Source organism: Protomyctophum bolini (genome assembly GCF_963924005.1).
Source record: "Protomyctophum bolini genome assembly, chromosome: 11".
Classification (NCBI taxonomy): Eukaryota; Metazoa; Chordata; class Actinopteri; order Myctophiformes; family Myctophidae; genus Protomyctophum; species Protomyctophum bolini.
Genome location: NC_137872.1, coordinates 6,904,909 through 6,930,657, shown reverse-complemented (window position 1 = coordinate 6,930,657; position 25,749 = coordinate 6,904,909). Strand labels below are relative to the sequence as shown.

At 45.3% G+C, this 25,749-nt stretch overlaps 1 protein-coding gene across 3 annotated transcripts in view; it reads left to right on the top strand.

Moving 5' to 3' along the window:
- The first annotated feature begins 464 nt into the window (after positions 1–464).
- The window catches only part of LOC308324200 (neurabin-2-like), a 33,116-nt gene continuing 7,831 nt past the window's right edge, over positions 465–25,749 (top strand). Inside the window, exons 1-14 of one of the 3 annotated variants that reach the window (XM_080776183.1) lie at positions 465–616; positions 5,262–5,515; positions 6,775–6,943; positions 7,401–7,624; positions 9,755–9,969; positions 10,545–10,851; positions 12,127–12,397; positions 13,653–13,775; positions 14,201–14,502; positions 18,095–18,227; positions 23,187–23,307; positions 23,973–24,077; positions 24,246–24,381; positions 25,553–25,696. In XM_080776183.1, coding sequence (XP_080632309.1) covers positions 5,360–5,515; positions 6,775–6,943; positions 7,401–7,624; positions 9,755–9,969; positions 10,545–10,851; positions 12,127–12,397; positions 13,653–13,775; positions 14,201–14,502; positions 18,095–18,227; positions 23,187–23,307; positions 23,973–24,077; positions 24,246–24,381; positions 25,553–25,696 — 2,406 coding nt within the window. In that variant the 5' untranslated portion in view covers positions 465–616; positions 5,262–5,359. Of the gene's footprint in view, positions 617–5,261; positions 5,516–6,774; positions 6,944–7,397; positions 7,625–9,754; positions 9,970–10,544; positions 10,852–12,126; positions 12,398–13,652; positions 13,776–14,200; positions 14,503–18,094; positions 18,228–23,186; positions 23,308–23,972; positions 24,078–24,245; positions 24,382–25,552; positions 25,697–25,749 lie in introns of all 3 variants that reach the window. The other 2 variants (XM_080776181.1, XM_080776182.1) reach the window with 2 other exon arrangements.

The following is a 25,749-nucleotide window of genomic DNA, read 5'->3' as shown; positions in this document are numbered from 1 at the left end:
GATGCTGTACTTTCACATGAACATGATTGCCACCAGAGGCCGCTGTTGTATTTTGCATGGAATTGTATACCTTGTAATCGTATGATTTGTTTTATCATCGTTCAAGTAGGCGTATATATTTTTCGTGAGTGACACATAATGTGTCAATCACTTTTGAAGACAATACCAAAATGTAATTAAAATAAAATAAACTATGAATTGTAGCCTGCGAGAAATTAATGAATGGCAGCTCGATCAACACGGGGTATTAAACAGTCTGTGCGTGCGTGTGTCTCTGTGTGTGCGTGTGTGTGTGAGAGAGAGAGAGAGAGAGAGAGAGAGAGAGAGAGAGAGAGAGAGAGAGAGAGAGAGTCAGAGAGAGAGAGAGAGAGAGAGAGAGAGAGAGAGAGCGAGCGAGCAAGCAAGAGAGGAGGAGGAGACTGTCTCTCACAAACGCACGAACGGAGGCAGAACGTGGGGAGAGAGAGAGAGAGAGAGAGAGAGAGAGAGAGACGCATACACAGACAGACAATGGAGGTTTTTCATTGAAGGGAAGTAAGCGTGATGAAGATCGTAGGAGGATTTATTCTGAGTGAGACTCGGTGAGACCCGAACACAACACAAAATGAACTAAACGGTAAGGATGTGTGGCGTGTGTGTGTGTCTGTGTGTGTGTGTGTGTGTGTGTGTGTGTGTGTGGGGGGGGGTGTGTGTGTGTGTGTGTGTGTGTGTGTGTGTGATAAATAAAGGAAGCTCTCGAGATGCAGGAAGGAAACACAGAACACACTGCAGGCCTCTCTCTCTCTCTCGCTATCTCTGACAGGGCCCGGTCACACAGACATCGGTGACCTAAACTATTGTGTGACTCCTCATTGACAAGTCTGTCTGTCTGCCTGCCTGCCTGTCTGCCTGCCTGTCTGTCTGTCTGTCTGTCTGTCTGTCTGCCTGCTTGCCTGTCTGCCTGCCTGCCTGCCTGCCTGCCTGCCTGCCTGCCTGCCTGTGTCTGTCTGTCTGTCTGCCTGCCTGTCTGCCTGTCTGTCTGCATGTCTGCCTGTCTGCAGCATTGTTTTGGTCACCATGTTGCAAATGAAACACAAACACAAATAAGGTGTTTTTCAAGTAAAACACTTTTGTCTTAAAACACCTTTTTGGGGGGGGCGTTTGTCTTAAAAAACAAAACAAAAAAACACACTTGTTGTTGTTTAATTTGAGGTGGAAAATCAGTTTCAGTGAATGGAAATAACAATTAGAAACGAAGACACTATAGAGATATTTACAATGTCTTGTTAATATGTTGTTGACGTTATTTAAACCGGAAACATTGTAATCATATTAAATTAAATGACAGCTGACTGACTGAGTCGATACAATGAAACACACACAGACACACACACACAGCAACAGCGCCCCCTGCGGGCACTGCATTCACCGGGTCACCGCTATCCGCGTGGAACCACAACAAGCAGCGACACAACGTCCCGACAGCTTTCTGCTTCATATGCTTTATTTTATGATGACGTCATAATAATAATATTAATGATAATGTGACGCCGTTTGTGTGACAATAAATAAAGCAACACACGCACCAATGCGACGCCGGTTTGAGTCACACCAGAAGCTGTGGTTGTGTTTCTGTGTGACTGAGACTGACTGACTGTCAACAAAAGCCTCTTTCTAGCCAGCAAGCCCAGTAGCAACCGCACGCACGCACACACACACACACACACACACACACACACACACACACACACACACACACACACATCGACATTTTTTTAGAACAGATTTGGATGGATTGCTTTTTTTTTGTAACATTGGCACAAACACTGGCACACTGGCATGAGAGAGTGAGAGAGAAGATTTTTAGTAAACAGTCAAATAAATAGTCTAATGTCCCTCACATTTAAAAGGTTACATTCGTGGACAATCAAAATTATGTGCATTTTGTATGTGTACAATGAACGTTGACAATTTATTGCTATGGCACATTTAGATTTTTGTTTTTTTCAAAGTCATAGTTTTAATTTAGTTTTAGTCACATTTTAGTGACCTGGAATGCATTAGTGTTAGTCTAGTTTTAGTCGACTAAATAGCATACGATTTTAGTCGACTATAGACCTACAGCTAACCGTCCTGGCAGAATCTGTTTAATTTGTGAAGTATTTAAGACGGCACAGTTTGTTTCTAGAGCCGAGTGTAGAAGACTGTCTCAGCTCTTCAAGTAGGTCCATGTCTGGTCTCCTGTTACAGGCCCAATGGGGGATTTTATTTTATTTTATTTTGTTTGTTGTATAATTATATTTACCATAGCGGTGCCCTGTGCACCCAGTTATTATGCCTGTGTCCCTTTTTACCCATATATGGAGTTCTTTGTCAGGCATGCCCAAACATGGGAGTCTATATGCAGACGTTACAACAGTGATGGCGGAACAGGCCAGCTCCATATATCTAGGGGTGATCAGGTGTGATCAGTTGGCTAATTTGGACCCTGTCCAGAGCCTGCAGATTTGGCAGGGGCTTTTGTGGCGGTTCTGGACAAAGCGTGGGTCCGACCGACCCGACACCAGGCACTGCACTCCCTGCGGGGGTGTGCAGCGTACGGTTCTCGAGTTATAGTGGATTTCAGTGCCATGTTACAGTATATGAACTATTATACTCTTTACACAGTATATGAACTATTATATATGTTACAGTATATGAACTATTATACTCTTTACACAGTATATGAACTATTATATATGTTACAGTATATGAACTATTATACGAAGCTTGTTTTAATTGGTTTGATCATTGAGTGTGATGTCATGTCGGTTCATTGTCATTGTTTATATCAAATTAAAGTAAGTCCTTTATAGGCACGCACGCACGCACGCACGCACAGTATGACACCTGGACTGGTGCAGATAAGTGAGTCTCCTCTACACTGCAGAGGACATTTAGCAGGGAATCATCCATCATTATTTCTTTCTCACCTTTTTCTTTTCGATCAAGGACCCCCAGTTCTATATGGACCCCCAGTTCTATATGGACCCCCAGTTCTATATCATCACTGCCCAAGGACCCCCAGTTCTATATCATCACTGCCCATGGACCCCCAGTTCTATATCATCACTGCCCAAGGACCCCCAGTTCCGTCAGAGAGAGAGGGATCCCCATTTGAACATGTGTTTGTGTCAGAGAGAGAGAGAGAGAGACGTCCATCGTTGTGCGTTTATTCATACATGCTCCACCATCACTGTAGTTTTATTCATACAGGCTCAACCATCATTTTAGTTTTATTCATACAGGCTCAGAGTCCACCATCACTGTAGTTTTATTCATACAGACTCCACCATCAGTGTATAGGTTTAAGCAAACAGACTCCACCATCATTGTAGTTTTATGCCTACAGGCTCCATCATTGTAGTTTTATTTCATACAGTACCCAATCATCATTGCAGTTTTATTCATACAGACTCCATCATTGTAATTTTATTCATACAGACTCCATCATTGTAGTTTTATTCATACAGACTCCATCATTGTAGTTTTCAGTAAGGGAGGAAGATGAGATGGAAGCAGAGCAAATAAACTAGGGTAGTAGGGTGTGTGTGTGTGTGTCTCAGTGTTGTCATGCGCCCTTCTAACAATAACAGGAAATAAGCTAGGAGCACAAGATTGTGTGTGTGTGTGTGTGTGTGTGTGTGTGTGTGTGTGTGTGTGTGTGTGTGTGTGTGTGTGTGTGTGAAATCAGTTTACATGATGTGTCACTGTTTATAGTGTCTGTTTATAACAACTATAACAATGCTATTGTTGTATTGTTGTAGTGTGTGTGTGTGTGTGTGTGTGCGTGTGTGTGTGTGTGTGTGTGTGTGTGTGTGTGCTTGTGTGTGTTATGACATCTTCTCTTCTGGTCACATGATCATTCTGTTGTGTTCATTTGCCTGCCTACCTGCCTGCCTGCCTGCCTGCCTGCCTGCCTGTCTGTCTGTCAGAGTGTTGCTCAACCCTTCCATGTGAACATGCAGGAACACATCCTAACCTAAGGAACACATCCTAACCTTCCATGTGAACATGCAGGAACACATCCTAACCTCAGCCTGTTGTTGTGAATCCACTGGTCGTAACATTCCTGTCAGACTGAAGACATGAGGAGAGAAAGGCCGAGGGGCGAGAGAGAGAGAGAGAGAGAGAGAGTCCCCCAAATGGGACGTTTGTCCCTCAATCGCCCCGTCCCGCACCAACAGAACAATGTCCTGTATTCAATGATGTGAGAGAGAGAGCGAGAGAGAAAGAGAGCGTGCGTCATAGATTTTTTTGCCCAAAATGACCCAAACCTTTTTTATAAATGTGCGTGCGTGCCTGCGTATATGAGATGCGCCAGTGCGTGCGTGCCGTGCGTGCCTGTGTGCGTGAGATGCGCCAGTGAGTGCATCTCTGTGATAACCCACACATCTTCACGTCTTTCACAGCTAAATGCTCTGATGAGAGTCGAGAGACAGAGAAGTGTCCAGAGAAGTGTCTGTGTTAGAGATAACCTTTGACCCCAGCCTAGAGCAAGAGTTCTCAACCCATGGGTCGCGACCCCTCGGGGGGGGGGGGGGGGGTCCCCAAAATGGGGGGTCCCCAAAAAAACGTTTTTTTTTTCAACTGAATGGCTAGAAAGTGGAAATGAAGAGTTTACATATAGTATACATGCATACACCTTCCCTGATGATTATATCTGGTTTCAGTATTTATTTATGGTGTATTGTCTCTATTATTAAGGTTATTGTAGCAGTACATTTATATGGCGGGTCGTGGGGGGGACGGAAACACTGTTATTTTGCTAACTACCTTTTTAATATGAGTGTCCTCATATGCTCTCGGTGGTGGTGGTCAGCGGTAGAGTGGCCAGATGGTAACCGTAAGGTTGCCATTTCGAACCCTGTGGGCTCCCCCAGAGTTGGTGTCGAAGTGTCCTTGAGCAAGACTCTGAACCCCCAATTGCTCCTGATGTGCAGGTTGGTGCCTTTGATGGTTTCCTCCGCCATCGGTGTGTGAATGTGTGTGTGTGTGTGTGTGGATAAGTGAATGTAATGCACCATCTATGTAAAGGTGTATGAATGTGTGTGTTAATGGGTGAATGTAATGCACAATCTATGTAAAGGTGTATGAATGTGTGTGTGAATGTAATGCACCATCTATGTAAAGGTGTATGAATGTGTGTGTGAATGGGTGAATGTAATGCACCATCTATGTAAAGAGCCTTGGATAAAGCTGCTACATAAATGCATCATTTAAAATGTGTTTCTCTTCCACAGACACACGACGAGGTGAATATCAAACGTCCCCCAGAATGCTTCCACCGTCCTCATCCTCATCTTCCTCAGTCCTCGGGTGCGTCTGATTCATTCAAACCATGATGAAGACCGAAGCCCCGCCGGTCGCCGGGGGCAACGCCCCGCCCACCTCCACCCCAAACAACCCCGCCCCATCCGGAGGAGGCGGGTCTAACCTGCGGAGCGCGTCCCCTCACCGGAACGCGTACGAGGCCGGCCTGGCCGCTCTCAAACAGGTACGACATTTGTGGCCAAATTGGAATGAGGGACTGCCATTGGATCTTTTTAGAATTTTCCTTTTTTTTTCATGTCATATGAAAGCAGGGAATCATAACTTCAAATTGACATATTGGTTGTTCAGTTTGACCCACCAGTTTTGGAGATATGGCTTTTAGAGTAATGTCTTGCAGAGAAACAGCGAGTTGAGAGAACAGGCTTGAAACTTGAAAGGTTCACTTCTGTTGTCTCTAACATTACACCTAGCTACATGTTTAAGCATTTATTTCCTATTTACATATCTTCTGTGGTCTCTAACATTACACCTAGCTACATGTTTAAGCATTTATTTCTTATTTACATGTCGATTTCAGCTCTGACACTTATTTTAGACATGCTCTAGTATGTGAAGAGTCTGCCTGTGCATTTTGGATAAATTATTTTTTTGTTTTTCTCCTCTGGTGAAAAGCTGGAGTTTGCGTGATGGCCGGCTCTCACTCAAATCTGGTCACATATTATGGATTTCTTTGGAAATCTTGTCGATCCAATTTGTGATCCCAAGTCGGGGAAACGAGTTTGTAGATCTGCTATTTTCAGGAAGTGTAAAATCAGTCGTTACGACGGCATCATGGCCCGCCAAAATACATTGTAGTCTACTAAAACAACTGAAAATGTAGTTGACATTCCTGGTGACTAAAATGTGACTAAAACGAAAGGAAAACTATTCAAAAGTCTATGACTAAAAGTAAAATCAAAATTTGCTGCCAAAAACAACACTGCTATGGTCTAATCAGAAAACAGCCAATCAGAATCAGGTATTGGGACTAACCGTTATAGAATGTATATTTTAACCGATTCTGGGAGGGAACCCCTTTTGGTGTTTTAAGCAAGATGAAAAATCGTGAAAATGTGGTGCAAATCTTTGAATATATATTCTTTCACAGCGAACGTTTTTAACTCAAAACTTTGCTTCCCTCGAATAAAATATTTTCAGATGGGGGTCGACGGCCAATTACAGATAATCTTGGGGGTCCTTGACATGAAAATGTTTGAGAACGACTGACATAGAAACATGGGGTTTTTCAGAAAACTGTCAGGATTTAGAAGACATTTGTAGAATCGTCCTCAGGTCTAAATGGGTTAATGTAATTCTACCTTTTTAAAGTTTTTTATACATGGGTTTTTGTCCGATTATTGTTTGGAGTCCCAATACAATGTTTTACACAATTCTTATGTCAAACAGTCAAAATAACTAAGTGTTGCTCCTCCTCCCAAACAGGCCACGGACCACCTGAACAACAAGCCCCGCCCCCCGTCCCAGAAGCCTGCCCTGTTGCCCCGCCCCCCGGGGAGGGGCCAGGGAGGGCGTTATGGATCCAACGTCAACCGCATCAAGAGCATGTTCCTGGAGATGCAGAGCTCGCCTCTAGAGGGCGCTAAAGAGAGCGGTGAGTCACTGTGTGTTTGTATTGGTGGAGAAGCAGAGCTCTATCTCGCCTGTGATTCCCAAACCTTTTCATGTCAAGGACCCCCAATTTGACACTAATCAGCCCCGCGGACAGGACACCAATTTGAAGAGATATGCCATATGTAATAAGAGAACAGTTTTACGGTTCTTGCAGTGATTCTCAACCAGTTTAATTTCAAGGAACCCCAGTTTGACATGCATTAGTCTACGGACCCCCCATTTGTTGGCATTTATATCTCCCCCAATGTATATTGTAAAATCACAATATATGACTGGTCTAACCAACGACTAGGGTTTTTGGCTCTTCAAAATAAGAGTTTGAACAACAGAGACAAATGCTGGTGTAAATTATATCGCAAGTTATCAATAAAAATGCTGGTGGACTACGTGATAATAATAAATATAATAATGATAATGATGATAATGTTTTCCAGCAGGGTCAGAGGTGAGGTTCTCTCTCCCCAAGGTGTCCAGTCTCAACGACACCGTGGACAGCGGTGCGTTGCTCAAGCTGGGGTCCACGGTCTCCGAGAGGGTCACCCGCTTCGACCCCCAGGCCGTGGGGGGAGGGGCCTCCCGAGGGGGCGGAGCCAAGGCCACAGCGGGAGGACTCTCCAAGCTGCACGAGACCAGGAGGATGTTCGAACAGCGCGCCCTGCAGGTCTGAACCACCATGACACCATCATACATATTAGTGAAACAGCGCCGGCCCGCAGGTCTGAACCACCATGACACCATCATTCATATTAGTGAAACAGCGCCACCCTTCAGGTCTGAACCACCATGACACCATCATACATATTAGTGAAACAGCGCCGGCCCGCAGGTCTGAACCGTGGTTGCACGATAATTCCTAGGGCGGCGCTGTTCATGGAGACCAGATTCTACAAAATGTTCTTCTAAATGATGACCGTTTTCTGAAAAACCCACGTTTCTATATGTGACCAAATTTGACTAGGAGACTGCCATTGGATTTTTTTAATTTGTTTTTTCATTTCATATCAAAGCAGGGAATCATAGCTTCAAATTGACATATTGGTTGTTCAGATTGACCCCGTTTTGGAGATATGGCTTATAGAGTGATGTCTTGTAGAAATCAGCGAGTTGAGAAAACAGGTTTGAAAGGTTCACTTCTGTGGTCTCTAACATTACACCTAGCTACATGTTTAAGCATTTATTTCATATTTACATGTCAATTTCAGCTTTGACACTTATTTCAGACATGCTCTAGTTGTCTAGTATGTGAAGAGTCTGCATGTGCTATTAACTCATTTTGGAAAAAAATATATATAGTTTTTCTCCTCTGGTGAAAAGCTGGAATGTGCGCGATGGCAGTCTCTCAGTCAAATCTGGTCACATATAAGTGGTGCTCAAACATGGGCACAACAAGGACCCCCAAAATGATATGTAATTGGCCGCCGACCCCCATCTGAAAGTATGTTGTTCCAGGCAGGCACTAAGGCTGCACAATATGTCGTTATCGTATCGTTATCGAGGTATGAACATGCACAATATCAGTATCGCAAAAAAGGTATCGCGATTTAGATATATCGTCGACATATCGATATGTTTTGTTTTTTCTTCAGTTGTTAGCTAAACCCAACCCTAAACTAAAATACTAAACAACGGAGTTGACATGTAAAAGCTGTGACCACATTGATATCAACATTGTTTGTTTAAAATATCAAACAATTGAATGCTTGTCAGACCAGGTGCTCCACTGTTGCAACAAATATAAATGGGACTTGGAAAAGGAGTCTTCAGGCTAAATCTGTCGTCAATATATTCGGATTAATTTAAGACTTTTAAAAAACCTGACGGAGTTGACGGAGATGTGGGACACACATTTGATATGAGATGTATTGGAAAATATAAATTAAAATTAACTGTATATTGTTTGCTATGTTGTTGACAATCTACTTTCATTTAGTATGTATATTTATGTGATTGTAACAGTATTAGACACTTTTTTGGCAGTTTGAAATTGTGACCACTTGCTGGGGACAGGCTTAACACAATCCCTACTTTTGGCGGAATGCTCCGCCATAAGGACTGTAATAACCTTCCGCTCGTGTCGGAATGCTCCGTCAGATTAGCTTTATTATCCATGGATATCAATCCGCATCGCTGAGAACAATTTTTTCATTATTATTTTGGGTCGGCCTTTCCTTCTTTAGCGATCCTAGACCGGATCGCGCATGCACGCTGCCGTCCACCTCCCATTATACAGGCAGACTAAAAGCTGAATAACTCCTAATCTACGGATCTCTCCATGGTTTAGTCAATTAGCGCGATGTTCGGAGGTCTTTGCTGATAATCCGGTGGTCTAGATGGAAACATTGGTGCTTTCTAGAGCAAGGATGGCTATATTGGAACAAAGCAAACATAAACAATGTTGCTGTGACAGTACAGTGTGTCTGTGTGGAATATAAATGTCACTCTCTCAACTGTCTGTCTGTCTGTCTGTCTGTCTGTCTGTCTGTCTGTCTGTCTGTCTGTCTGTCTGTCTGTCTGTCTGTCTGTCTGTATGTCTGTCTGTCTGTCTGTCTGTCTGTCTGTCTGTCTGTCTCTCTGCATCCTGCCTGTCTCTCTGCATCCTGCCTGTCTGTGTCCATGGTGCCTGTCTCTCTGCATCCTGCCTGTCTGTGTGCATGGTGCCTATCTCTCTGCATCCTGCCTGTCTGTGTGCATGGTGCCTGTCTCTCTGCATCGTGCCTGTCTGTGTGCATGGTGCCTGTCTCTCTGCATCCTGCCTGTCTGTGTGCATCCTGCCTGTCTGTCTGCGCTCCAGGAGAAGCAGGCGGCCAACAACCGCATCCTGCTGAAGAAAGAGCGTGCGTCCGGCTTCCAAGATGGCCGCCTGGACGTGGTGGCGCGTTTCAACGGCTCCACGGAGGCGCTGGACCGCCTAGACGACCCCCCCGAACCAAGCGAACCCCCCGTACCCTCCTCCTCCTCCTCTGGGGGGGTGGAGCGCCTCGACGATGCCCCTGTCCCGTCCCCTGGGTAGGCCTGACTAGTCGCAGTCATTTTCATCATCGCCACTCTATTCGGAACCATTTGAGATTTTTTCATAATCGTCATAAGTAGCCCTTCACTAAGTCCCTCCCCAAACCCATCCTTGTCCAATAGGCATGTTGGCAGCGAAGAAAGCTTGACTTGCATAGCAACCGTTGCTAAACTATTTGGATTGTCATTGATTGGACAATCGCTTTTTGGGGTGGGATTTGGGGCTAATTGTTTCCATGTTGAAAAATGTTCATACATTTAAAAAAGACAAAAACTAAACAGCAGATCTACAAATCTTACAACGTGTCACTTCGAGACGTGATGTAAGCTTGTAGATCAGCTAGTTTCGCTAGTTTCTTTTACCTTTTTTATGTATAAAAATGTCAGTAATTTCTTTGTATATATCAGTTATTTGTCATAATCTGCCCTGTGCATGTTTTACAACTGTTACCAGGCAAACAGACATTTATTTTGTATTCATTATGTTCCAATACCAAAAACCCAATTCAATCTTTAATTGTGAAATGATTTGTGTGATGACAGTCGTTAACTTAAATGTGTAATTGTGACAGGCCTATCTCCGCTGGGGGTCGTCTGGGACCCCCCCTCCCCTCCTCTGAGGGTCTGGGACCCCCTGCCCTCCCTGCCCCACCTGGGGGGTCCCGGGAGGCCGTCAGTCCCACAGTGCAGCAGCTGAGCGCCGTGTTCGAGAGGAAGGACCCCTCAGCGGAGCCGGGGGGCTCCCCGGAGCCCCCTCTGAAGGACCCCCCAGTGGGGCCGGGGGGGTCCTCGGACCCCCCTCTGCTCCCCAGGGGAGAGAGCCCGACGGCCCCATCCAGACCGCCCAAACCTCCCCTTCCGCCTCCACTGGAGACCAAGGTGAGACAACTTCCTCTGCTTCAGGAGAAATCCTTTAACCCATTTTTGTCGGGAACCCCTTTTGAACCCCTTTAGCTATTGAAAAATAGCAGATCTACAAGCTCATAGCGCGCCACCGAGTGGAACGACTGACATAGAAACATAGCTTTTTCAGAGAACTGTCATTTTCAAACATTTCATTTTTAGAATCTGATCTCAGGTCAGAATGGGTTAAGCAGCCCAGGCATCATTTAGGTCATCAGGGGACGGCAGTTAGCCCTTCACTGAGTGCCTATTGGTCCGGCAGTCGAGGTGGACGGGTGGGACATTTGGTATATAGTCTTTTTTTATTGGCCTAAAATATTGTCTATATACATACTGTATATTCATGAATCCACTTTCTGACCGGCTGTCGGTATTGGGCAATTTTCTTTATAGGGGTTTCTTGTGACCCTACCATTAACATCCTATGGCAGGCAAAAATGTCAGAAATGTGAGACTTTCCTTTTGCTTTAAGTAGCATGCGACATGTCAAACTAGAGGGTTTTCATGATTCTGAATCCATTCCAAGCATTAGTTTTGACTAAACACAAAATACACTCCTTGGCCATATAGAACATATTACTCCAGTTTTGGCATCCGGTTTTTAGGATTGATTTTAAAATGATTTTACTTGTCTATAAAGCTCTCAATGGTCTCGCACCTTCCTACCTACATGACTGCTTGTCTAAATATGTCCCAAACCGCCCCCTGAGGTCTTCCACTGCTGGCCTGCTCGCTTTGCCTAAAAAAATGGCAACAAAAAAATACGGGGAAGCAGCTTTTTGCTTCTACGGGCCGTCGGCATGGAACAAGCTCCCACTGTACCTTCGTCAGGCAACCTCTGTAGACATTTTTAAAGCTCAGCTCAAGACCCACTTCTACAACATTGCTTTTAATTTATCTTTTATTTTTTTTGTTATTCATGTCCTCACTGTATTGCATTACTGCTTGTTTTTGTATTGTCGTTGCCTTGCTTTTCTTTTAGTCTCCATTGTTCTGTAAAGCACTTTGAGCTGCATTTCATGTCATGAAAGGTGCTATACATATAAAGTTTTATTACTTGCGCAAGCAGAGCGCGCAAGTAATAATTTCGCCCAGTCTGTGTTTTCATGTTGCACGGTCAGACTACGGTCATTAGTATTATTGCCATCACCTGGGTGGCTTTTGGGGTGGGGTTTAGCGAAGGGCTAAATCTCTCTCTCTCTCTCTCTCTCTCTCTGTCTTTCTCTTTCTTTCTCTCTCTCTCTCTCTCAGGTGAAGGAGGGGCTTTGGGGTAAAGGAGAGGAAGTGGGTGTGTCTCAGGGGTCCGAGAGGGAGGAGCTTACTGCATCATCGCAGAGCAGGATCAGAGCGGACCCGCCCACCACGGCCGAACCCACCAATCGGAGCCCTGCGCCGGCCGACCGGGAGGCGGAGTCCCGACCCGAGGGGGCAGAGTTTACGGTGTCCCACCTGGTGCAGGCCGACGTCCACCACGCCCCCCTGGATAACCACGCCCCCCGAGATAACCACGCCCCCTTGGAGAGTAAGGGCCGATTCATACTCCTATTTTAGAGCCGAATAAAAGTCGCTTCGGCTCTGTAGAGCCTACAATGTGAGGTCATTTGGCTACGGCAACGGTATTGCGATATATCGTCTCTATATAGAGCGCCGCGGTATTTATTGTCATTATTTGTCACAACAAGAGTTGTCGTTGTCCGCGGCGTAAACGTCTTTAAATAAATACTTTCTGAAACGTTTAGTGAGGGAAATGAACGGGGAATTCTCTTCCGGGCCTGTCGTGGTCATGAAAGGGGGCGGGACTGTCGTCATGAAAGGGGACGGGACTGTGGTCATGAAAGGGGGCGGGACTGTCGTCATGAAAGGGGGCGGGACTGTCATGGTCATGAAAGGGGGCGGGACTGTCATGGTCATGAAAGGGGACGGGCCTGTTGTCGTCATTAAAGGGGGCGGGACTGTCATGGTCATGAAAGGGGACGGGCCTGTTGTCGTCATTAAAGGGGGCGGGACTGTCATGGTCATGAAAGGGGACGGGCCTGTTGTCGTCATTAAAGGGGGCGGGACTGTCATGGTCATGAAAGGGGACGGGCCTGTTGTCGTCATTAAAGGGGGCGGGACTGTCATGGTCATGAAAGGGGACGGGCCTGTTGTCGTCATTAAAGGGGGCGGGACTGTCATGGTCATGAAAAAGGGCGAGACTGTCGTGGTCATGAATGGAGGCGGGACTGTCGTGGTCATGAAAGGGGGCGGGACTGTCGTGGTCATGAATGGGGGCGGGACTGTCGTGGTCATGAATGGGGGCGGGACTGTCGTGGTCATGAATGGGGGCGGGACTGTCGTGGTCATGAATGGGGGCGGGACTGTCGTGGTCATGAATGGGGACGGGCCTGTCATGGTCATGAATGTGGGCGGGACTGTCATGGTCATGAGGAAATGGGGCGGGACTGTCATGGTCATGAGGAAATGGGGCGGGACTGTCGTGGTCATGAATGGGGGCGGGACTGTCGTGGTCATGAATGGGGGCGGGACTGTCATGGTCATGAGGAAATGGGGCGGGACTGCCACGCTCGTCCATTTCTAAAGCCAGCAACATCCCATCCATGCTTTTTTTTTGAAAAATATCTATTGTTACTAATATTTTTTTAATAATGTTTAGTTTTCAATGTTGCAAGACTTAAAATATAGACTATGGCAATTTAACGATAATATCGTATCGATATTGCAATATTTTGCATAAATACCGTATAAGTATTATTATTTTTTCCCATATCGTGTCACAGCCCTACTGGAGAGCCACGCCCCCCCGGAGAGCCACGCCCCCCTGGAGAACGGAGAGAGAGAAACTCCTCCCACCGCCGTGCAGGAGGCGGAGCCAGAGAGGAAGGGGGAGGAGGAGGAGGGAGGTAGGGATGATCGCAATTGGTGGTCTAACGCTATAGTAAAAAATTGCAGTTACTATATGGTTTTAATTTCAGGAATCGAAGTATATCGAAATGAAAACGGCAACATTGACTATGTATCGTATCGTATCGTTTTGCAATGTGAATAATCTGTATCGAATCGTTTTGCTATGCAATTAATTGATTGTATCAATACTATATTTTAAGAAAAAATAAAAAAATAATGTCAATGTATTTTAAATAGTTACTGTATCGATTTGAAATCATTGAATCGTATCGTATCTCATCGCCATAATGAACCAATATCGTCCATGCACACACACACCCTTACATTCTGAATGTTACTTACCATCTTACCATCGTGTCATATAAGAAGTCATTTCTGGAGAATTATGAATTCATGGAGAATTTCTTTTGTCTGGTGTCAGTCCTAGGAGATGAGGAGCTAGGAGACAAGGAGCTAGGAGAGGAGTGGAGGGGGGAGGAGGAGGAGGAGGTGGAGGTGTCCGAAGCAGACATGCTTGACAGGGGGGAGGAGTCAGACATGATTGACATCAGCGCCTACAGCGACTCGGCAGGAAGCCAGCTGGACGAGGATGACGAGGAGGAGGAGGATGACGGGCGGCCGTACCAGCCAATCAGCAGCTGCCACGAGGTTGACGGGCTGCCCGAGGAGGAGGAGCCTCCGCCGGCGAATAGGAAGATCTGCTTCAGCACGGGACCGATCAAGGTGTGTGTGTGTGTGTGTGTGTGTGTGTGTGTGTGTGTGTGCGCTAGGCATGTGAATCTCGTCTCATCTCACGATTCGATACGCATCTCGATGCACTGCCAGCGATACGATACATTAGAGATACATGGAATCCCCTGGCGATACGATGCGATACGATTCTCCCTCTTCCCGATGCGATGCGATGCGATAACCATTTAGTTCAAATCAATGCGATACGATGCGATTCACCCCTCTACCGATACGATGCGATTTGATGGAGATTCATCACAATAGAAAGGATTTATATTAAAGCTCTATTAATTTCCCAAAACATGTAAAAATGCATTACATTTAAATTCAAAGCAATTTATTGTTTTACTGTAGGTTAGTATTATAGCTCTGCATCTCAAACAACCCAAATTATAGAATTATGTAAGTAAACAAAGGGTCTGCTCTCTGCTGGTTATTGTGGAATTGTTAGATTACTAATAATCATAGGCTATAGTATAATAATTATATCTCAAAGGTCAATTTGAGGTTTTGAGTATAGAGGGTTCAAGAGATTAAAATGTAATATCCTATGTAATAGCTCAATTAATGTTACCAACATATAAATAGAAAATAAACAAATAAACAAAACAAAAATGACAGGTCACACTCGTAGTGCTGTCAAACAAGTAGTTTAATCTGCAACACAGTTTAATAATATAATTGCCTATGTATAGTGGGGGTCCCTGCTTGATCTCTCACTCTCAGCTAAGTGGTCCTTGGCTTGACCTAAAAAACATTGAAGACCCTGGCCTGCATGTATTATTAACGTTATAAATACATAGCAGATGTACAAGCTCACAACGCGTCTCATCCACGCCCCGCTGTGAGCTTGTGGATCTGCAATTTTAGGCGTGCGACACCGTCTTGCTGCAGAATATAAATAAGGCTTCTATCCCAGAGAATAGCAGGGGAAAGCTGGACAGTGGAAAGTTGTGGAACGGTTGTAAACGACTTTAAACGCAAGCAGTACACTGACCCAGCTGTGGCGTTGTTGTTGTTGTACACGTGTGCAGAAGCAGAAGCAGAAGCTTTCTTTAATTACAAATTGATGATCGCGAGTCGCGACGCAGATTCGCGTCGGAGAATCAGCTAGAACAGCTGTGGGGTGTGGATCATTTGCAGCACGCAGCGCTACAGTGAAAAGTCAACTGATCGACGGACAGCTATTTTATAAAGCTAAAGGTTGTGCTTCCTTTGTGCGTGGGGTTCACTTCTGTTCGTCGCGGGTGCTCTTTATAGTCTGTTGTCTCAACGTGTATACTCTGCACAGAGTAGCTGCGTGCTCGCAGCGCACAGCCGCACACTGTGCGGAGCTGGCTGCGAGAGACCTTTTTTTTTCCTTCCTTTTCTGATGGTACGTTCAATGCGCCTCGGAAACACAGGATAGGGTGAAATTTACCATGAAAAAACAGTGCAACCACGGATTTTACCGGTGCAAGCACTCCGCGAACGATCCATCGAGATTTCACCCGTCAATTTTACCGACACACAGTGAATGAACCGATTCACTCGCATCGCGCACGTCATAATCGATGTATCGATACGTATCGATTATTTTCCACATGTCTAGTGTGCGCGTGTGAGCATGTGCTGTCTGGAATTAAACCTGGGATTAGTTAACCCATTTAGGCCTGACCTCGAAAATAAAAAAATGTCTTCTAAATTCTGACAGTTTTCTGAAATACCTCATGTTTCTGTATCAGTGGTTCTCAATATTTCATGTCAAGGACCCCCAAAAATATATGAAATTGGCCCCCGACCCCCATCTGAATATATTTTGTTTCAGGGACCACCTCCCAGAAGCAAAGATTTGAGCTAAAAACGTTCACTCTGAATGAATATATTCAAAGCTTTGCACCACATGTTCATGATTTTTCATGAGCTCTATGAGCTTGTAGATGTGCTATCTTTCAATAGCTAAATTATAACATAATGTTTAAAACACCCGCCCAAAATGGGTTAAGGCATACAGTTCTCAGTTCTCTCTGTCTGTGTGTGCGCACTTCCTCTAGAGAGAGTCACTGTGTGCGTGCGTGCGCGCAAGGGCGTGTCTTCAGAACAGTGACATCACAGTGTGGGGGCGTGTTCTGCACAGTGACATCACAGTCATCATGCACACACGCACGGTGTGGGGGTGGCTCAGGGTTAGAGTGCATGGCTGGATGGTAACCGCAAGGTTGCCAGTTCGAACCCCGTGGAGCTCCCCCAGAGTTAGTGTCAAAGTGTCCTTGAGCAAGACTCTGAACCCCTCATTTTTACTGATGTGCTGGTTGGTGCCTCATGGTTTCCTCTGGCATTGGTGTGTGAAAGTGTGTTTGTGGATGGGTGAATGTAATGCACAATTGATTTAAAACTACTAAATGTATGTGGAATGTTGTGCGCACGCGCACACACGGCCTTGCGCACGCTCGCACACGCGCGCACGCACACACACACATACACACACACACACACACACACACACACACATACATACATACACACACACACACACAGAGAGAGAGTGTCACGACACACTCTCGCTTTCTCTGGGAGTTGAGAGATAACTACGTTTGTCCTGAATAGAACTTTTGTTGAGAGAGAGAGAGAGAGAGAGAGAGAGAGAGAGAGAGAGAGAGAGAGAGAGAGAGAGAGAGAGAGAGAGAGAGAGAGAGAGAGAGCAGTACACACACAGAGGTGTGGACAGGAACTATCATGACAATGGGAGCTGTTTTTATGTTGAGGAATGAGGGTGCAAGAATAAACATGTGCACACATGCACACGCACGTATTGAATACAGTACATTCAGGTGACAGGGTAAACTAAAACTAATTTTACTCGTACATTTTTACACTATAGAGCGTCGCAGTCCCTCCCCTTTCAGAAAGACGAGTGGCCCAGGAAATTAATCTCAATGCATTTTGCCCATAGGCTTTTTTAAAGTATTTATTTAAAGACGGTTACGCCGCGGTCAAAGCCAACTCGGAACGTGACAAATCATGACAATGAACACAATATTTTGGGCCGATCAAATCATTGGAAAGAAGAAAATAAAGGCAGGAGACAACACTTATTTGTTTTGTTTTTCTTCTTTTAAATTATTTGATTGGCCCAAAACATTGTGTTCATTGTCATGATTTGTCACGATCCGAGTTGGCTTTGGCGTTTTTTTTTATGCATATTGGGCCCCTAGATGTGTCACAGAGACTACATGTTTTGGGAGCGTTCTACCCATTGCTGGCTGTCTGAAAAATAAAATAAAAATAAAAAGTAATTACAATTTTGACATATTCAAGGTTCAAGGTTACCATATTATTGCCTATAGCTACTTTAAAGATCTAATAAGGGTCCATTTGGTCACCAACTCTCCCTCATTTAGCTTGGGACCACCTGGAACCCCCTCAAGGACCACCTGGTCTCCCTCATTTAGCTGGGGACCACCTGGAACCCCCTCAGGACCACCGATTTAGGACAACGGTATCTCAGATGATCCTGCGGTGTGTGTGTGTGTGTGTGTGAAGGTGAAACTGTGACCTCTCTCCGTTGAATGACCTTTGCCCTCCGACCCCCCCCCCCCCCCAGGTGTTCAGCACGTACTCTAACGAGGATTACGACCGTCGCAACGAGGACGTCGACCCCATGGCGGCCTCGGCAGAGTACGAGCTGGAGAAGAGAGTGGAGCGCCTGGACCTGTTCCCTGTGGAGCTCCAGAAGGGTATGTACCCACTCTAATCGCTAATCGCTAAACGCAGATGTATAATAATAATTAAACACTTGAGTGTAAAACTCTCAAGAGGTAAATATCTATATGGGTCCATTTCGTTACCAACTTCTCCATTTATCTGGGGACCACCAGGAACTTCCTCAAGGACCCCTGGTGGTCCCCGGAACACCGATTGAGAAGCACTAGTGTAGAGGACTGTTTATCTTCTAAGCTGCTGTCGGTATAGTCTCTGTTGCCTCGCTGTATTATTTTAGCTAGTCATGGCTGCCAGTTCCCACCTGATGTTGTGTGGGAGTTCAGACTGATCTAGACCATACTGAATAACCGTTAGCTTACATAATGTATTGAGGCTAGGACTGAAGTCTAAGACATACAGGTCACCTGGTCTGTTGCGTGCTCCAAAGAGGATGACACGATCTCCCATCATGCAACAGCACATCCTATGCATCTTAGACGGGCGTGTCCCCTTGGGCTCAATCTTCTTCCAGGAGAACGTCTCTGGACTGAATTCCCACAGATCATTGAAGCTCTGGTTACCGTTCCAACCACCAAATATGTACAGCTCTCCATTGTAGGTAAAGAATGAATGCCACCAGCGTTCTTCTGGAAGAAGCTGTGGAGAAGATGTTTTCATCCAGTGGTTGGTCTCTGTGTCCAACACTCTGATGGTGTTGTAGTACTGATCCGACCAGCCCCCAAATACGAACATCTTTGTCCCGATGATGGTGGCAGAGTGAAGCCATGTAGCAGGTGAATAAGTTTCTCTGGTGTTAATTAAAGTCCAGACCAGTGTGCTGGTGTCCAATTTGTAGGTGTCATTAGTGCAGTCTAATCTCTGGGTCAGTCCTCCATGGATGAACATGACCTTCCCCAACACACAGGCTGAGTGGCCCCACCTCCCCTCTGGAACAGTCCCAGAAACCCTGGGTTTGAACCATATGTGGGCGTCAACATCAAATGTATAAAGCACGTTGCAGTAACCTTGGTTATTCCCCCCTCCCCAGAGGTAGACCGTATCTCCAATCAGAATACCTGTGTGGCCCAAGCGCCTGGAGGGAGCCTCAAGGTGAGGTTCTCCTCTTCCAGGGGTCAGTGCAGGGGTCAACTTCCTCCAGCGTAAAGACAGTGTGTTGAAGACGAACACTTCAATGGGATCTCTTCCTTTCTGGTTTGCCTTTCCTCCAAAGCAGTAGATCTCGTGTCCGAGTCCGACCACCACAGCAGCCTGTTCGTCTTCCTTCTTCCTATGTTCTACTTCCAGATGTATCGTCCAGTGAAACATTTCACACAGCAGCTCCACCGTCAATGAGTGTTGACAACTAGTTTACAGATGAACTTGTTAGGATGAAGGCAGCTCGGGTTCCTTGTTGAAAGTCACTAACTGCTGTTTAGTGCATCGGACACGTCTTTTAAAAGAACAATTACACAGTTGTGATGTCATTGCATGATTACGTCATATTGTAGAATATCTAAATGGTATCCATATATGGAGCTGGCCTGTTTTTACATCACACATATTTTGGCATGCCTGACAAACGGGTACTCTGACACGGGTACAACGGGTACTGCATAGTCGGGTGGAGCATGTTTAACCCCCTTATGGCTATTTACGTAATTGAGGTAATGAATAAAAAAAGCCATCATAACCCTTGACGTAAATGACGTAAAGGTTTTATTCCCTATAATCGGGGGCTTAATGTAGCAAAAGGTAGCAACCTTTAGCTTGTTTGGCTAACGGCCGATGTAACCTACCTAAAACCGGCCGAAATCCTCACGTGCACGCTCTCGCACGCACGCGCACGGTCTTTATGTGCATCGCTGCGTAATGTGCGATATTTGGGGCTTGATTAGAGCTAAATTTGACTTGGTTATTAAAATAAACGATGATAGCTTAGCATCCCAGACATCTGACTGTGTAACACAGTGGAGAAAACTAGCGGATGTTGTGATCATGTGGACAGGAAATGACATCGCCAGATTCACTCTATTTGATCAAAATCGGCATAATGGTGAAGATACCGCCACCATCAGGACTGAGTATAATACTATAGGATTACCGTGTTAGAATGAGATATAGTGTGTATGTCACAGATTTTTCTGTTGGCATTAAAATGTTTTTTGGTGTTTTTGTAACGAGGTACCAAATGGACCCGACATGGAAACAACATGCAGCTTGAGGGGACAACAACTCAAACGTATTTGTTTTATGATCATCAATGGAGGTCCATGTATAGTGTGTATACTATAGTGTATACATTCTATATCGATATGGAGCGGTGTGCTTGGTGGAATCCTGTGCCTGTCAGTCAACACACCATATTTATTTACTACCGTATAGCTGTCCTGAGCTGAAGGCAAAAAGAGCTGAAGGCAAAAAGTGATGTGCACAAACTGCGGAACGTCTCGTCGAAGTGCTTTCATAAAAGGACCTCATAAAATACATAAAATAAAACGAACGTTTAGCAATACTTCACACAAGAACAATACAATATAACAACATCACAAGGAACATGAGAACACGCAATAGCCTACTAATTACAAAGAGGTTAAAAACGTTCACGGTCTAAGAGCTGAAGGCAGTGGAGAAAAGGTGAGTTTTTAGGGAGGATTTGGAACTTCCGATGGTGGGGCTAGACTTGATGTGTAGTGGGAGACTGTTCCAGAGTTTGGGGGCAATTAGTGAAAAGGCCCCTTAGGTCACCTTTGGTTTATAGGCTCGTTGAGCGGCTGAATGGGACTTGGTTCTAATATTATCCTCGTCCTGAGTTGGGATAATGTGAGACGTTTAGAGTTCTTCAACAGCCTAAAACAGCAGACACGGCGATTGCACTAAAAACAGTGATGGGTGTGTGTATATAGTAGTGATGTGTGATGGGTGTGTGTGTATATCATAGTGATGTGTGATTGGTGTGTGTGTGTATCATAGTGATGTGTGATGGGTGTGTGTGTATATCATAGTGATGTGTGATTGGTGTGTGTGTGTGTGTGTGTGTGTATATATAGTAGTGATGTGTGATGGGTGTGTGTGTATATCATAGTGATGTGTGATGGGTGTGTGTGTATATCATAGTGATGTGTGATTGGTGTGTGTGTGTATATCATAGTGATGTGTGATTGGTGTGTGTGTGTATATCATAGTGATGTGTGATGGGTGTGTGTGTGTGTGTGTGTGTGTGTGTGTGTGTGTGTGTGTGTGTGTATATAATAGTGATGTGTGATGGGTGTGTGTGTGTGTATATAATAGTGATCTGTGATGGGTGTGTGTGTATATCATAGTGATGTGTGATGGGTGTGTGTGTGTGTGTGTGTGTGTGTGTGTGTGTGTGTGTGTGTATATAATAGTGATGTGTGATGGGTGTGTGTGTGTATATCATAGTGATGGGTGTGTGTGTATATCATAGTGATGGGTGTGTGTGTGTATATCATAGTGATGGGTGTGTGTGTGTGTGTGTGTGTGTGTTTATATCATAGTGATGGGTGTGTGTGTGTATATCATAGTGATGGGTGTGTGTGTGTGTGTATATCATAGTGATGGGTGTGTGTGTGTGTGTATATCATAGTGATGGGTGTGTGTGTGTGTGTATATCATAGTGATGGGTGTGTGTGTATATCATAGTGATGGGTGTGTGTATATCATAGTGATGGGTGTGTGTGTGTGTATCATAGTGATGTGTGTGTGTATATCATAGTGATGGGTGTGTGTGTGTATATCATAGTGATGGGTGTGTGTGTGTGTGTGTATCATAGTGATGTGTGTGTGTATATCATAGTGATGGGTGTGTGTGTGTATATCATAGTGATGGGTGTGTGTATATCATAGTGATGGGTGTGTGTGTATCATAGTGATGTGTGTGTGTATATCATAGTGATGGGTGTGTGTGTGTATATCATAGTGATGGGTGTGTGTGTATCATAGTGATGTGTGTGTGTATATCATAGTGATGGGTGTGTGTGTGTATATCATAGTGATGGGTGTGTGTATATCATAGTGATGTGTGTGTGTATATCATAGTGATGGGTGTGTGTGTATATCATAGTGATGGGTGTGTGTGTGTATATCATAGTGATGGGTGTGTGTGTATATCATAGTGATGGGTGTGTGTATATCATAGTGATGTGTGTGTGTATATCATAGTGATGGGTGTGTGTGTATATCATAGTGATGGGTGTGTGTATATCATAGTGATGTGTGTGTGTATATCATAGTGATGGGTGTGTGTATATCATAGTGATGTGTGTGTGTGTATATCATAGTGATGGGTGTGTGTGTATATCATAGTGATGGGTGTGTGTGTGTATATCATAGTGATGGGTGTGTGTGTGTGTATATCATAGTGATGGGTGTGTGTGTGTATATCATAGTGATGGGTGTGTGTGTATCATAGTGATGGGTGTGTGTGTGTGTGTATCATAGTGATGTGTGTGTGTGTATATCATAGTGATGGGTGTGTGTATATCATAGTGATGGGTGTGTGTGTATATCATAGTGATGGGTGTGTGTGTATATCATAGTGATGGGTGTGTGTGTGTATATCATAGTGATGGGTGTGTGTGTGTATCATAGTGATGGGTGTGTGTGTGTGTATATCATAGTGATGGGTGTGTGTGTATATCATAGTGATGTGTGTGTGTGTGTGTGTGTGTGTGTGTGTGTGTGTGTGTGTGTGTGTGTGTGTGTGTATATCATAGTGATGGGTGTGTGTGTGTGTGTGTGTGTGTGTGTATATCATAGTGATGGGTGTGTGTGTGTGTGTGTGTGTATATCATAGTGATGGGTGTGTGTATATATCATAGTGATGGGTGTGTGTGTGTATATCATAGTGATGGGTGTGTGTGTGTATATCATAGTGATGGTTGTGTGTGTGTATATCATAGTGATGGGTGTGTGTATATCATAGTGATGGGTGTGTGTATATCATAGTGATGGGTGTGTATATTCTATGGTTGCAGACGCAGACGGCCTGGGCATCAGCATCATCGGCATGGGGGCGGGGGCAGACATGGGACTGGAGAAGTTGGGGATCTTCGTGAAGACGGTGACGGACGGCGGAGCGGCGCACAGAGACACACGGTAAGAGCATGACCGTCGCAATGCATCATGGGTAATTGTTGGCGGGTTAGATGGCCTGGAAACCAGAGGAATCCGATTGGGTCTGGCACTCCTCGGTTTCAATTGCATTTCGCTCACCCCAGAGTTGTGGGTGACCAATCGGAGCCCACTATTCAAAGCGAGACTTTTATTTTTTGCTCTGACGTTGGAATCTCTTTGTAACCGCGAGTTGGAAATAAAACTTCCACACCGAAGTTCCAGACTAATATCTGCACAGTGATGTTAGTCTCAAGTTCCAGACCAGAGCCATAGAGTCTGTTTTGTCTGTTTTATTTTCAATGTACAAACATATTTTAACGCAATCTTTCCCCGGGATTCCTTCAAAATAGGAGCTCTGGGGTGCCGGGGAATACATAATTCCCGGGCGTCCCCAGACGAAAACGTTGAGAACCCCTGGTGACTAAAGCGCCGAGCGCTTTTCATTGATGAGACCAGTATACTCGTCTGTAGCATCAAATGTGCTAAACCTTCACATAGGACTGAAAGTCCGTCGAGGCTAGGGCAAGAACTACGCTATTGTAGCATTATGTCAGTAATCACACTTTATTTTTATTTTGTGTCTGTTTGTGTGTGTGTGTGTGTGTGTGTGTGTGTGTGTGTGTGTGTGTGTGTGTGTGTGTGTGTAGCATCCAGGTGAATGACCTCATCGTGGAGGTGGATGGAACCAGTCTGGTTGGAGTCACTCAGAGCTTCGCTGCTTCTGTCCTCAGGAATACTACTGGAACAGTCAGGTAGCACACGCACGCACACACACACGTGCACGCACACACATGCACATACGCACGCACGCAAGCACGCACTAATAATAGCCTGTAGTATTCTAATAATAGCCGCGGGTCCATTTGGTGCCTATTTGGGTACGTGTTGGTCAAATTGGAAGACCTCTATAACGTCGTCAGGTTCCTGATTGGCCGAGAGAAGCCGGGCGAGCAGAGCGAGGTGGCTCAGCTGATCCAGCAGACGGTGGAGCAGGAGAGGTGGCAGAGAGAGATGATGGAGCAACGCTACAACCAATACATGGAGGAGGACGAGGAGGTAGCGCACGCACACACACACCCATTACATGGAGGAGGAGGAGGTAGCGCACGCACACACACACCCACTACATGGAGGAGGACGAGGAGGTAGCGCACGCACACACACACCCACTACAAGGAGGAGGAGGAGGTAGCGCACGCACACACACACACACTACATGATGGAGGAGGAGGAGGTAGCGCACGCGCACACACACCCACTACATGGAGGAGGACGAGGAGGTAGCGCACGCACACACACACCCACTACATGGAGGAGGACGAGGAGGTAGCGCACGCACACACACATCCACTACATGGAGGAGGAGGTAGCGCACGCACACACACACATACAGGAGGAGGAGGTAGCGCGCACACACACACACACACACACACACACACACACACACATTCACACACACACACACACACACACACACACACACACACACACACACACACAGAGAGATGATGGAGCAGAGATATAACCAACACATGGATGACGGGTCCATTTGTTAAATTAAAATTGATTTTACAATATAAATTGGGGGTCCCAGGGATAGAAATGCCATTAAATGGTGGTCCGTATAGACTAATGCATGTCAAACTGGGGGTCCTTGAAATTAAACGGGTTGAGAATCACTGACTATAGAGCCGTACAGATCTTCTCTCATGGGGGTCCCTGCATGGCATATCTCTTCAACTGGGGGTCCGCGGGGCTAATTTGTGTCAATTTGGGGGTCCTTGACATGAAAAGGTTTGGGAACCACTGCTCTACACCACTTTGACACGTCAAGCATTATTGTTTAAGTTCTCTGGAGGCAGTTGCCTAGTAACCGACATCATAGTCACTCAACATAGTTCTTTATACAAAGTTAACCCATTTTGGTGTTTTAAGAATGATGTTATGCTTTAGATATTGAAAAATAGCAGATCCACAAGCTTGTAGCCCGCCACTGAGTGCCGCGCTACGAGCTTGTAGGTCTGCTATTTTTTTTAAATCGTCAAAATGTGGCGCAAATCTTTGAATATATATTCTTTCAAATCTTTGCTTCTGGGGGGGCCTGGAACGACATAATTTAAGATGGGGGGTCCGTGGCCAAAAACAGATAATTTTATTATTAATGTATTTTTGAATTTTGTTGTGTGTGTGTGTGTGTGTGTGTGTGCGTGTGCGTGTGCGTGTGTAGACGGGAGACTACGCCACAGACGAGGAAGGGGAGATGAGTCCTATTTTTCCAAACTCCGTGGAGGTGTTTGACCTCGCTGACGCACAGGAAGTGATGTCACCGCTGGAGGTCGACCCCGAGAAACTGGCCCACAAGTTCAAAGAGGTGTGTGTGTGCGTGCAGCTGTGCACAGAATAATATTTCCAAAGTAGTAAGAA